Source organism: Xenopus laevis, chromosome 7S (assembly GCF_017654675.1).
Source record: "Xenopus laevis strain J_2021 chromosome 7S, Xenopus_laevis_v10.1, whole genome shotgun sequence".
NCBI classification, from domain to species: Eukaryota; Metazoa; Chordata; class Amphibia; order Anura; family Pipidae; genus Xenopus; species Xenopus laevis.
Window position 1 is genome coordinate 14,659,464 of NC_054384.1, and position 14,198 is coordinate 14,673,661.

At 39.2% G+C, this 14,198-nt stretch overlaps 1 protein-coding gene across 4 annotated transcripts in view; it reads right to left on the reverse strand.

The window, feature by feature from the left end:
• The window catches only part of dock1.S (dedicator of cytokinesis 1 S homeolog), a 234,066-nt gene that overhangs the window by 74,551 nt on the left and 145,317 nt on the right, over positions 1 to 14,198 (reverse strand). For all 4 annotated transcript variants that reach the window (XM_041570909.1, XM_041570907.1, XM_018227398.2 and 1 more), the window contains exons 28-29: positions 9,077 to 9,178; positions 6,712 to 6,806 (exon numbers count right to left, since the gene is read on the reverse strand). In XM_041570909.1, the coding sequence (XP_041426843.1) occupies positions 6,712 to 6,806; positions 9,077 to 9,178 (197 nt within the window). The remainder of the gene's footprint in view (positions 1 to 6,711; positions 6,807 to 9,076; positions 9,179 to 14,198) is intronic.

Consider the following 14,198-nt stretch of genomic DNA (forward strand, 5'->3'; position numbering starts at 1 on the left):
AAAAAAATCAGAGCTTTATTTAATAAATGCTTTTTTGACATTGGTTGTCCAGGTGGTTACGTGCACCCTTTGCTATTGATGGCCTAAACATTGTGCCGACTTCACTTTTCATTTAATAAGATACGCTTGTTTGCCAACCAGGCCAAACAGGATCAGTTTGAACAGTTATTTCACTCCCTTTATAGGGGTCAGGTTGTTGAATGGCATTTTTTTTTTATATACTATGGGCTACTTACTATGGGCTAGAAAAAAAAGAATAATACAGTTATCAATTTAATGTCCAGAGACCTAAAACTTGAGCTCCAATCTCACATTTTGATGAATCTGCCCCTAGGTTTCACAGTCCCACTTACGTGAAAATTATATCATATTTATAATCTCCTTTAAGCGCTCATTATCAATATGAGAATAACTAGGCATAAAACTTGAGTTTAGAGCTTTAGAATAATTTTTAAGATAGCTTTGTATATTTAAATCTGCATTTTTTTTAAAACTATGTCCTGAACAATGGAACGGTCTTCCAAACTAATCCAGAAGAACTGGAATGTCATCGGTGAAATGCATCTTTCAAAAAGTAACGGCAGTCACAGGGGTTCTGTTTAACCATTATCTGCCAGTGCAGGTACATTTAGTAGCTGTAGATTTTAGCCTTAATATGTCATACCATTTCTTGGGAAAGATAACCGCAGGATAAAAATAATTTCATGCTGGTCAGTGTATGTGAATATATTAAAAACACGACACTAGCAGAAGATCTGGATTCCAGCTCTGCTCTGTACAGAAATAGTTTGTGACGCTGATAAAAAGTAAGAGAGAAACTAAGATAGACAGTCTGACAAAAACAGTTCTGCATTTCTTGATCCAGATAGACACCTTTCTTTCTGTATGTTTTCAATGGGGAAAAATCGCTAGAAAAAAAAGGTCTCCAGTGGAAAAGGCAAATGAGCGTTTGAATAGTAAGAGCAGGAATTCTCGATGGACTAGTTGTTAACAGAGTGTGCATATTTTTTATTGTCAGACCTAAAAGTTTGGTGCAAGTTGGGAAAGACAAGCAACAGACCAGTGGTTCCTGTAGGACTGTCCCACCTGGGTGTGCTTGGAGCAGTGGTAGGGAAAATTAGCTTTAAGGCAAGTTATGGCTTGATTTGGGTACAAAAGTAAAGTTCAGTTAGGGTGAGATTTGGGTATAATCATTGCATGTCTGCTCTCCTAGATACACCCGAATGTCAAACATAAAGGTCAGTTATGGTGAGATTTGGGTGGAATGCATGTTTGCTCTTCTAGGTACATCCAAATGCCAACTTAAAGGTCAGTTAGGGTGAGATTTGGGTTGAATGCATGTTTGCTCTCCTAGGTACATCCAAATGCTAAACATGAAGGTCAGTTAGGGTGAGATTTAGGTAGAATGCATGTTTGCTCTCCTAGATACACCAGACTGTCAAATGTAAAGGTCAGTTAGGGTGAGATTTGGGTAGAATGCATGTTTGCTCTCCTATGTACATCCGAATGCTAAACATGAAGGTCAGTTAGGGTGAGATTTGGGTAGAATGCATGTTTGCTCTTCTAGGTACATCCGAATGCTAAACATGAAGGTCAGTTAGGGTGAGATTTGGGTAGAATGCATGTTTGCTCTTCTAGGTACATCCGAATGCCAACTTGAAGGTCAGTTAGGGTGAGATTTTGGTAGAATGCATGTTTGCTCTCCTAGGTACATCCAAACATCAAACGTGAAGGTCATTTAGGGTGAGATTTGGGCAGAATGCATGTTTGCTCTCCTAGGTACATCCGAATGCTAAACGTGAAGGTCAGTTAGGGTGAGATTTCGGTAGAATGCATGCTTGCTCTCCTAGGTAGATCTGAATGCCAACTTGAAAGTCAACTTGGGTAGAATGTTTACTTTCCTAGATACATCTGAATGCCAACTTGAAGGTCAGTTATGGTGAGATTTGGGTAGAATATCGGAATGACAAACATGAAGGTCAGTTAGGGTGAGATTTCAGCAAAATGCCTGTTTCCTCATCTAGATACACCTGAATGCCAAGCTTGAAGATCAGTAAGAGTGAGATTTGGGGTGTCTGGTGTCCAAGTGATTCTTCAGTTTAAAGCTGAATGTCTATCACAATATTTTCCTAGATCTGGTTATGAGCTAAGGGGCTGGGGTTTGTGGTGTGTTTGATACCTTGGTATTGAACCATATGTATCATTGATACCCCTTGTTATTGTGAATTGCATATGGAGCCCGTGACTCTGAGGCTCTGAGTCGCACTATTTACCAATGCACCAAAGACGACAAATCTCCTAGTTACTTACTAGGCACACACAGTCCTCAGTGCAGATAGGGTATGGGAAACTGCGCGCATTTGCGAATGCACATGCACACCAGAGGGGAGGGGGCGGAGCCGACCTAGGGGCGTCGGAAAGAAAAATCCAGCCCTGTGCATATGCAAGAGGGGGATTGCTTTGTGGTGCTAGATAAGGGGAACCCCAGGTCGGTGCAGTTTTCTGCTAGAATAAATAAGGGAAGCTGCCATCTGCAGAGGAGAGAGCTAAGGAAAGTCTAAAATAGAATAAGGCTAGAAATGCTGTATTTTGTATACTAAATATAAACATGAACTTACTGCACCACAAGCCTAACAAAAGATTTATGTTTTCAAAGTTGGCTACAGGGGGTCACCATCTTGTAACTTTGTTAAACATCTTTGCAAGACTAAGACTGTGCACATGCAGCGCCGGATTTCAATGTCGGGCGCCCCTAGGCCGCGCGGTCCGACCAGGCGGCCGCGCGGTCCTAGCGCCCACCTCATCTCCCCTTCTCAGCACGCCGGCGAAAAAACGCCCGCGCAGCTACTGTAATTGCATGGGGACGTATAATGCGGCTGGGCGGCATGCGGCCCCTATTTTTTTGCCGCCATAGGCCCGGGCCTATGCGGCCTTGCCGCAAATCCGGGCCTGTGCACATGCTCAGTGTGGTCTGGGCTGCTTAGGGATCATCATAAACAAAGCTGCTTGAGTTCTGCATGGCTGGGAAGTAAGGCGGGGGCTCCCCCTGCTGTTCATAAGTATGATTGTTTCCCTGCTCAGCAGTTAGGGGCCGTCTGACAATTCCTATCCACAGCAGTAAATGAAGGGAGAATTTCACTGCATACAGTCAGGTTTCTTATAAAAACGGTACCCATTTTTTAATTAAAGTATATTGGAGATAGGTTTCTTTTTCATTAAAGAAAGTAAAAATGGGATATTATTTTTTTGCCTTTCCTTGTCCTTTAATAAATAAAGTTAATTTTATTTTTACGATGTCTGGTTCCACCGTGGATGTTTTTTCCAGTCCAATAATCCCCATTACCATGGTTTGAAGCTGATCGCAGTTTTCTGCTAACAGGAGCAATTACATACATGTTTTTTGATGTCCATATGCCTATAATACAGTTCTCAGTGACTGCTTTAACCCTTTATAATGAGATTATTAAAATACAAAGTTTTAGTCTTCAAAGGTTGACTTGCTTTCTTTAAAGATAATTGCCGTCAGAAACCCAAAAATACTACACACCATAACAGGATCAAGGAACAAAAAAAAAAAGGCAGAGTTCTCTTTTTCTTAAAAACCCCTGCCTTGTCAGTATAGGCAAGCCTGCCCAGATCAATACTCTCGTTCTACTTAGAATGAACCACAGTGGCAAGACTCCCCAAGCGTAAAGTCATTCGATTAGAGTCATAACCTAAAATTAAATTAGAAAATAATTTTCTTTTTTAATAACTATTTTTGGGATTATAAAGCTCCCTCCACTGTCGATCAAGCTCCATACTTAAAAATGTTGGTGAGAAAAAAAAAAGTTTTGTTATTGCTCTCATAAATCGCTTCCCCATCCTCAAAATCAGGGAAAATTTACTTTTCTTTAAAATAAAACAAACTAGTTGTTAATGATGTATAACATCAAACACGGCATCAATATTCATTAACATGATCCTGAAGATGTAAGTGCTGAAACACAACTGAAGCAATTTATTTTACTCACACGGGTTTCAGGCTTCTCAGAAACTAAAACTGCAATACAAATTAATAAAATATTAACCCCTTTACTTAGGATACTTGGATTATTATTATTTAACAGGTAGAACCTATGGTCTGGAGCAGGGATCCCCAACCTTTAGAACCTGTGAGCAACATTCAGTAGTAAAAGGAGTTGGGGAGCAACACTAGCATTAAAAAGATTATTAATGTGCCAAATTAGGGATGTGATTGGCCATTGGCCATTTAGTAGCCCCTATGTGAATTGTCAACCTACACTGAGACTCTGTTTGGCAGTGCATTTGGTTTTTATGCAGCCAAAACTTGCCTGAAAGCCTGGAATTCAAAAATAAGCTCCTGCTTTGAGGTCACTGAGATCAACATCCAAGGGTTTGGGGAGCAACATGTTGCTCATGAGCTACTGGTTGGGGATCACTGGTCTGGAGTAACTGGCTTGTCCAGTTTCAATTTTATATTATTAGTATGAGGTCTCTAATGCAGAGAAGAAGCAGACCCTGTACCATTAGAGGAACTAATTGGGGCCCTGACTAATAGCCATGTCAATAAATGTTCGCAAGTTTTGCATAGAGGTCCAGTTTTGCCTCAGTTATGCTAATTTTTTGGAGTGTACAGTACATCTTGAAAGTCAAAAGCCACAGTGCAAGGCAGAGAGAGAGAGTAATTATGTTCTTCTGCTTCGGAAAAAAATTAGAAACCTCTCTCAAATCTTTCCTAAGCAGAAGAACATCAGAGCAGCCTCTTTCTTTCTCCTGACAACTCCTTCCTTGACTACTCAGTGGTCAGACTGGTGGGAAACTGACCAGAAGGTGGTGCTGTTGTAACAAAATTAATTCATATTAACAGTACATGTATCCCTTAATATCTTGTAATAAAAAATAAATGAATAATGAATGTAAATGTCAAAAGTGCTTAGAATAGCACTCTCGTCAATTTCACATTCACTTTATTTTATTCACTTTCATTTTAAAGGTTTACTTATCCTTTAACAGCAGCAAGTTTCTCAGGACTTTTGCAATATTACATATTATTACAGAGGGGAGACATACAAAAACATTTACAAAACACAGGCTTCTAAACGAATCTAGAAGATCAGAAGGGCTGGAAAGTTTTGTAAACATAGCAACACGTGAGTGTGGGAGTCAGTGTGGGAGTCAGTGGGACATCACATCCAAAGCTAATCTGCCTCTGCACATATACAGTATATATATATACATTATTTTTTTAAGGGTCGAATTGAAAATTTGAATTTTTCAAAATTTTTTTTAAGTTCAAAACTGTAAAATTCGAATTGTGAATAATCCAAACTCGATTGGAATTTTAATTAGAATTTCGAGATTTATCACACCTTGGAGACAATCTTCCCGAACTGCCTTCCCCTACCTTCCAGTTGGCTAAAATAAAAAATCGCCAGCGTTATGGCACTCATTGCGCTTCATTTTCCAAAGCTGCCTCACGAGGAAACATGCGTCGCATCCCGCTGGAGATTTTTCATTCTAGCTGGCGGGAAGGCAGATCGGGGAGATTGTCGCCCCGAATAAGAGGTGATTTGTCGCCGGGGCGACTAGTCTCCACAAATCTGCCCGTGTGCCCTTACCCTTAAACCTGACAAGTTCATGTATAAGTCAATGGGAAAGGTCCAGGGACCAATTTGAACATGTTACTAGCCTTCCTGACATTCAAGTTTTTTCCGAGAAAAAACTCGATTCGAGTTTAGTCGAATTCAATTCGAGTTTTCGAGACGGTAGAATTAGTGCAAGTTTTAGATATTCCATTTTTTAATTAAATAATATAGAATTTCGACTATATTTGAATTTATTAGAGTTTAAAAAAACTCACATGACTTCGAAATCCGAACTTTGATAAATGCGTCTCCAAATATTGGACTACAGGGAGTCTTCAAGTTACATACACCTGACTTACATACAACTCACACTTACAGACGGCGGCTATTACAGAAAACATACTGTGGTTTGCTTAAATTTTATTAGTATTTAGCTTTAAATAAACCACCAGCCCCAGTCCCCTCTGGTGTGCGTTGTCTACTGCAAAGCACAGAAAGATAAAAATAAATACTAATAGGAATCGCTGGCAATATGTCACACGGATCACTAATCTGATCCTCTGGAGGCATCTTTGGGACAATTTAGCGATCGGATGGGCATACCACCAGCGATTTCAATTACCGGCAATAGAGAAGCATTTTCGAGAGATTTTTCACACGCAGCTGCGTCTAAAAAAAATCGCGATCGACAAATCTTCCCATGTGCCACTGGCCTTATATTATGACATTTCTATTCTGTGTGTACTGTATATTGTGAGTGGGTCCCTAAGCTCAGTAAGTGACAGCAGCACAGAGCATGTGCAGTGAATCAGTAGAAAAAAAGATGGGGAGCTACTGGGGCATCTTTGGAGGCACAGATCTTTACTGCTAAAGGGCTGTGGTTGCCTTGGGCTGGTACAGAAGCAAAACAGTAACAAAACATAATGTACACCATTTCTGGCTATTTCTTAAGTTAAGCATTACTTCTCCTTTAAAGTGGTACTAACTTTGGTCAGTCGCATCTTAAAGCCCAATTTAGCACTTTTCAAACCAAAACCCCTTGCCCTATCGTTGCAGATTGAAAATTGGAAATAATGTCTCTGTTCAATATTTCATGCAATGATGATCTCCCACTGTTACTTACTTGTTTTGCATCATGTTCATTATCACCCAGTCAGAAGGGTAAACATTTTTTCCAATGAGGTTCTTGAACATAATAAATGTCTCCATCAAGAAGTCCTAAAGCCCAGAGAAATGAATGAATATCATGTGTAAAATGAAATGCTGAGCAGTCCTTTCTGGTGACACTGCACATGATCCTTTACACAGTGGCCTTTGCATAAGGCACAGTATATTTTAAGCTTTTACCTGCAGAATTTATAAACTATTGCACAGCTTTGCAAGTCTACTTATAACTAAATATTGTTCTGAAATTTGGGAAAAGACTATCTAGGAAATACTTTTAAGCTTGGCCTCGCTCCCCATTTACTGTTCAGGTCCACGCCTGTTCCATGGCTGCTTAGAATGGTAAATTGCTTAGGTTTGTTGTTGCCATATAATACACAAAAGCCATGAATATCCTGTAAATTATATCCTTATAAACGGTGAGTTCTGATGTCATCAGTTATAAACGGTGAGTTCTGATGTCATTTCTGTCACATGACTCACTGAAACTTGTGTATTATAATAAATAAAGTAACCCCTGTTGCAAAATATGAGGATATTAGAAGTTACCTTGGAGTTCCATGACCTGTATAAAAACACTCGGCCTTCGGCCTCGTACTTTTATATGGTCATGAAACTCCTCTGTGACTTATAATATCCCTATATTTTACAAGAGGGGGTACTTTATTCACTATATATCCTTCACTGTATATTACCTGCCCTTTTCACTTTCCAGTTTCCCTATACTCACTATTTAACATGTGTGTGACGTAAAAACTGATTGACACCACTGATACATTAAAATGTAGGATATAGGCGCCAATTGCAGCTTTCTTGACTTTTTCAAGGTGGACTCTACCCTATATCAACTACCCGACTATGTACAGTTTGTACAGGATTAAAGGAACAGCTCAGTGTAAAAATACCAATTCCTATCCACAGCAGTAAATGAAGGGAGAATTTCACTGCATACAGTCAGGTTTCTTATAAAAACAATGCACATTTTTGAACTAAAGTATATTGGAGATAGGTTTCTTTTTCATTAAAGAAAGTAAAAATGGGATTTTATTTTTTTTTGCCTTTACATGCCCTTTAAGAATAACGATTTCTTTGTAGCTGCTGTCAACAATGTAATAACGTTGTTAAAGGGATACTGTCATGGGAAAACATGTTTTTTTCAAAACACATCAGTTAATAGAATTCTGCACTGAAATCCATTTCTCAAAAGAGCAAACAGATTTTTTTATATTCAATTTTGAAATCTGACATGGGGCTAGACATTTTGTCAATTTCCCAGCTGCCCCTGGTCATGTGACTTGTGCCTGCACTTCAGGAGAGAAATGCTTTCTGGCAGGCTGCTGTTTTTCCTTCTCAATGTAACTGAATGTGTCTCAGTGGGACATGGGCAGCGCTTATCTTGTGTTAGGGAGCTGTTATCTGGTTACCTTCCCACTGTTCTTTTGTTTGGCTGCTGGGGGGGAAAAGGGAGAGGTGATAATCACTCCAACTTGCAGTACAGCAGTAAAGAGTGATTGAAGTTTATCAGAGCACAAGTCACATGACTGGGGGCAGCTGGGAAATTGACAAAATGTCTTGCCCCATGTCAGATTTCAAAACTGAATATAAAAAAATCTGTTTGCTCTTTTGAGAAATGGATTTCAGTGCAGAATTCTGCTGGAGCAGCACTATTAACTAATTCATTTTGAAAAAATCTTTTTTTCCGATAGCAGTATCCCTTTAAGATTATGGAATAAAGATTTTGGGTGTGGCTTCAAAGATGAACCAGGGTAATTCAGGTGTAGTAATGCCCAAACTGGGTTTAGTTTGATATGGAGGTTACGTTTGTGATTCACAAACTTTTCCAGGGCGAGCCAGACTTTATGGATTTCAGGGCACAGTTTTTATTTTTATACTGAACAATTCCTTTAAGTACCTGGTTCCCAGAGGACATACAATTATGGGTATGGATGCCCATGTCATTATGTGCCACTCATTATCTCTACACATAGAAATGGCTCATTTATAAACAGTGGGGCAAAATTTTACATGGGCAGAAACTCAAAGCAAGCCGTCAGTGATTGGCCAGCTGCAGTTTGAACAATCAAAGCAAAAAATGTGATGTTCCAACGCAACCCTGTGCATTTTTTAGAAGTTCTGTGTTCTAAGCACACTTTTATTAAACCCTAGTAATAAAAATAATTTATTTTCCATATTAAATAAGCTTGAGTATCACGTAGCAAATAGTAAATTGGTGGAGACGAGGACAATAAACCGAATCAACAAGCGAGTCAAGGTTTCTGCCTCAGCGGGTATTCTGCAACATTTACGACTTCTGTAAAACTTACCACAACATCGGTCCTCATTTTTCCAAATGTCTTTATGAGATGTCCGTAGTGGTAATCTTCCATTTGTCTTAAAATCCCTGTCATTGAAGCAACAAAGTTACCCTACAATACAGAAAAAAAAAATATTTGCATTCACGTTTATCCTAAAAAACATCTTTTGCAGGTCAAGAGATGCACACTGAAGGCTACAGGACAGTATATAGAAGGTAGGATGCAAAAGAATGCCTGAAAATAATAAGAATATAATAAAAATAAAGTGTAATTATTTTCTTTTATTTAATTCATACAAAAAATACCCTTGCTCGTGTTCAAGGCATCATATAGCTTGCTCCAAAAGTATGGATATCAATGGTTATTCAAACGTCAGCACAACTGACCTTGTACATAGATTTTTGAACACTTAAAAGGCACCTGTTGGGGAAAAATATTATCCCAATCCAAAGGTGTTGGCTAATAGAGCCCGCACTCTGGTTGGGGGTAACAGTAGTACTTTTTTTTTTAATTACCCCTTGCCATTGCTAGGCCAGTGTCCTAAACGGAGTGTGGTCTCAATCAGCCCACACCTTTGGATGGGGATAATATTTTTACCCAACAGGTACCCTTTAAAGGAACTAAACCCCTAAAAATGCCATATTTTATATTCTGAACTTATTGCACCAGACTGAAATTTCAGCTTTTCAATTGAAGCAAAGGACTTCAAACTTGTCACAGGGGGGTCGCCATCTTGGAAAGTGTCTGTGACACTCACATGCTCAGTGGGCTCTGAGCGGCTGTTGAGAAGCTAAGCTTAGGGCTCGTCACTAATTATCCAGCAGAAAATGAGGTTGGTCTGTAATATAAGCTGATGCTACAGGTTTGCTGATTATTAAATTCTGATGCTAATTGCACTGGTTTCTGTGCTGCCATGTAGTTATTATCTGTATTAATTACTAATCAGCCTTATATTGTGACATTTCTATTCTATGTGTACTGTATATTGTGAGTGGGTCCCTAAGCTCAGTAAGTGACAGCAGCACAGAGCATGTGCAGTGAATCAGCAGAAAAGAAGATGGGGAGCTACTGGGGCATCTTTGGAGACACAGATCTTTACTGCTAAAGGGCTGTGGTTGCCTTGGGCTGGTACAGAAGCACAAAACATAATGTACAACATTTCAAGCTACTTCTTTAGTTAGGCTTTACTTCTCTTTTAAGAAGCACTAGATGACCATGTGGCCTGAAGGCAGCCATACAAAGCCCAATCATGCATGCAATGCAACTGAACATGGGACCATGGGACACGTATACATTATGAGGGATCATACAGGGCATGGCATTATTTCTAGTGTTATAATAATTTAGACCAAGAGGCCAGGCTAGCAGGAAATATAGAGGCGATGTGCTTCCTTTTTGCCGCCAACGTACCGTACACTAATCCATATTGTACCTCAGCAGATACCATTTTCTAGATATGCCCAGCCAATGTGGATATCGGTTAGGATTGCGTACTTCTATGGCTAGTTTTAAAACCAACTTCTTGATGCTGCTGGTGGTTACATATTACAACAGAACCCTCAACCATTACACTCATATGAGCAATCGTTCTCTAGTCTTTACACATGGGCTTATTGTATAAATAGACATAGAGGACCTCTTTTCAGTGCAAGGTGATTGTCTTTGATCTAATTCCTGTTTTTTCTGTTTCAGTTTGCCTCTGACCACTCCTCAACTTTTCAAGCTTTGACCATGGCGAAATTCAGAAGCCAACATCAAAAATGCCTCTAAGTGTCTTTTTCTGAACTGGTTTTCCCCGGCCCATCTGCTACTCTACATCTGATGTTACTCTGTTTCAGGGTTCTGTCAGTGGGACTGAATTCCTAAGATAACATCCTAGCTTTTATCATAACCTGCAAGTAGAAATATCATACATTTTCCTCTATAACGCTCACTTATGCTGGACAATCTGAGAGTAGAGAGCCCTTTAACGGTTATTTGGATGTAATCTGACAACAATTTATGGCCAAACTGACCACAGGGAGAGTTGTCTTTTGGGCATGTTCAAAGGGGTTGTTCACATTTAAATGAACTTTTAGTATGATGTAGAGATTGATATTCTGAGATTGGTTTTCATTATTTGTGGTTTTGGAGTTATTTCGATTATAATTTAGCAGCTCTCCAGTTTGCAGTTTCAGCAGTCTGGTTGCTAGGGTCCAAACTGCCCCATTTGAAAGCTGGAAAGAGTATGAACATCTCCAATAATTTTAAAACTATAAGAAAAAAAAAATTAAAGGGGACCCGTCACCCAAAAAAAATATTCCAAATCCTATTTTATTATGTTAGTCAAGCAAAATGAACTTATACTGTACACTGAATAACTTATCTGAATCTTGTTTCTATCATTCTGGGAAATAATAATTACAGCAAGCAGGCAGCAGCCATTTTGTGGACACTGTTATTTAGACAAGCCTTGTATCATCTCAGAATCTTGTTTGTGCACCAGAATGGGGGACCTGATGTCCATCCCCATGCCCTGGCTACACAATTAAATGGTAAGAGAATGGGGGGAATGTGGGGAGAGCAGTGACATCTAGGAAGTGCTGAATGGAAAGTGAAAGTAATTGCCTTAGGCTGGCCATAGATGTTGAGATTTTTAAAAGATCAGATCCTGATCGTGAGACCACGATCTTCTCAGATCGTACGAATTTACCATCAACTAAAAAGACCAATTTGCCAGGAAAACAAAGGGTAGCTGCCTGCTTGGCCCTGCAAACATAGAGAGATTGCACTGGGACCGACAAAGATTTTTTGACCTGGCCGATCAATTTCCTGACAGATGTCGGCCGAAAAATCGTAAGATGTACGATCGTTCGAATCCCACTAACCGCACGATAATTTCGAAGGATTGGTCGGACTTCCCTAAAATCGGTCGTTCGGCAAGAAGAATCGTCGCGTCTATGGGGAGCTTAAGGCATAGAGGAGGGACAGGCAATATTTGATTGACAGCTGAGATTTTGAAATTAGTTAGAACAGCTATGAATGCTTTAATAAAAAAAAAACTATTTGGATTTCATGTTTAATTTGAAAAGGACTTTTATTATAAAGCTTTTTATATCTGGGTGACAGGTCCTCTTTAATGTCAAATGAAAAGTTGCTCAGAATTGGCCATTCTACAACATACCAAAATGTGAACCACCCCTTTAACAACTGCATTTCCCCTTGTATTGGTAATATAACAATGTGGGCGTTTCCTGCTCGCTATATTATGATTTCAGACTGAGAGAAATCAATAATGTAATTGCCGGGAATGTTTAAAATACAGACAAAAAAAACAAACTTTTACAACATTGGCCATTTCAAGTGGACACCAAGATATTGGTTTACTTATTAAAAGCATTATGAACAGTGACACGGGCAATTTACAGAAAATACATGTTTTATAGGCGAGATAAAGAAGAACATTCATCTTCATCATGAGCCGAACAAACGCTTGCATTTCGCACGTTTGCGCTGGAGCATTAAGCCGCTCCTAATAAATACGTATACTGTATTCTATCAGTCACTGGTGAAAAGCATTAGCCTTGCATTGCAAGTCGTGTCTGATTGCCATAATCATCAATCCAAACCTGTTACAAAGGTTAAGACAAAACTGCAAAATAGCTCAGCGAGAAAAAAAATCATTCAGTATGCATGTCGTTTGGGTCCAGAGCAGCATAGAAACCCATTTCTGCTAACAGGCTTTTCATCGAATCTGAAAAAACATTGTGCTCAAGTACTTACTCTCCACTGGTCAGTGCACAGCAGATTAGAATCAACGTTATTATTCTGCCATATCAGAGTCTGAGCAGCATTTCAAGTGATTCTGACACGGCTTCCTTGTGTTTTCATCAACAGGCCATCAATCTACATTACTATGAGAAGAAGTGCTTGTTTTAAATGTTACTGCTCTAATGACCGGCTTTTTATTGCACAAACTCACCGTATTTCCACGTGGTCGTTATTTCGCTAGGATACAAACTCTGTGGATGGTGTTTATTAACTACAATGCTGCAGAAGGATGTGAGTTTTTTCTAAAAAGTAAACCAAAAAGTGGTTTAAAAGTTCAAATACATTTATTAGGACAATACAGGTGAAGGCCTAACGCCTTTCATGGCTATTGGGGCACTTACTTATAGTAAGGCACGAAACTCGTTAGTTTACAAGTTTTAAGCGGTTTTAAAGTTCAAATACTTTTATTAGGACAATACAGATGAAGGCCTAACGCGTTCTTAGTTTAAAAGTTTAAAGTGATTTAGAAGTACGAAACGCGTTAGTTTAAAAGTTTAAAGTGGTTTAAAAGTCCAAATACATTTATAAGGACAACACAGGTGAAGGCCTAACGCGTTTCACGTGCCTAGGTCTTCACCTGTATTGTTCTAATAAATGTATTTGAACTTTTAAACCACTTTTTGGTTTACTTTTTTGAAAAAACGCACATCCTTCTGCTGCGTTGTATGTATATACTGTATGCCCCCACAGACTGGGGTGAACTGTGAGTATTTTTCACTTTTTTATAGGGATGCACCGAATCCAGGATTCGGTTCGGGATTTGGCCAGGATTCTGCCTTTTTTAGCAGGATTCGGATTCGGCCGAAAACCATATTTGCATATGCAAATTAGGGCGGGGAGGGAAATCGCGTGACTTTTTGTCAGAAAACAAGGAAGTAAAAAATGTTTTCCCCTTCCCACCCCTAATTTGCGTATGCAAATTAGGGTTTGGATTCGGTTAGATATTCGGCCGAATCTTTCACAAAGGATTCGGAGGTGCGGCCGAATCCAAAATAGTGGATTCGGTGCTTCCCTACTTTTTTATTATACCTATCCATGCTTTACTACTGCAAAAAAAAAAAAAATTTGAGTTTTCTTACTTTGAATTAATTAAATAAATGTTTAGTGGAAAAAAACAAACTTGAATTTTTTGTGATTTATTATAACCCGCAGCTGCTTAAAGTCCGAATCCGAAAATACTCCACCTCCAAGATATCATGGTCTGCACTGAGTTTCGGGCAAAAATAAAATCAGGGGTTTCGATCGATTTCACAAAATGTATTATACAGACATAACCCAGGAGTTCAATGACTACATACAAAGGTGAACTGGACGGAGCTAA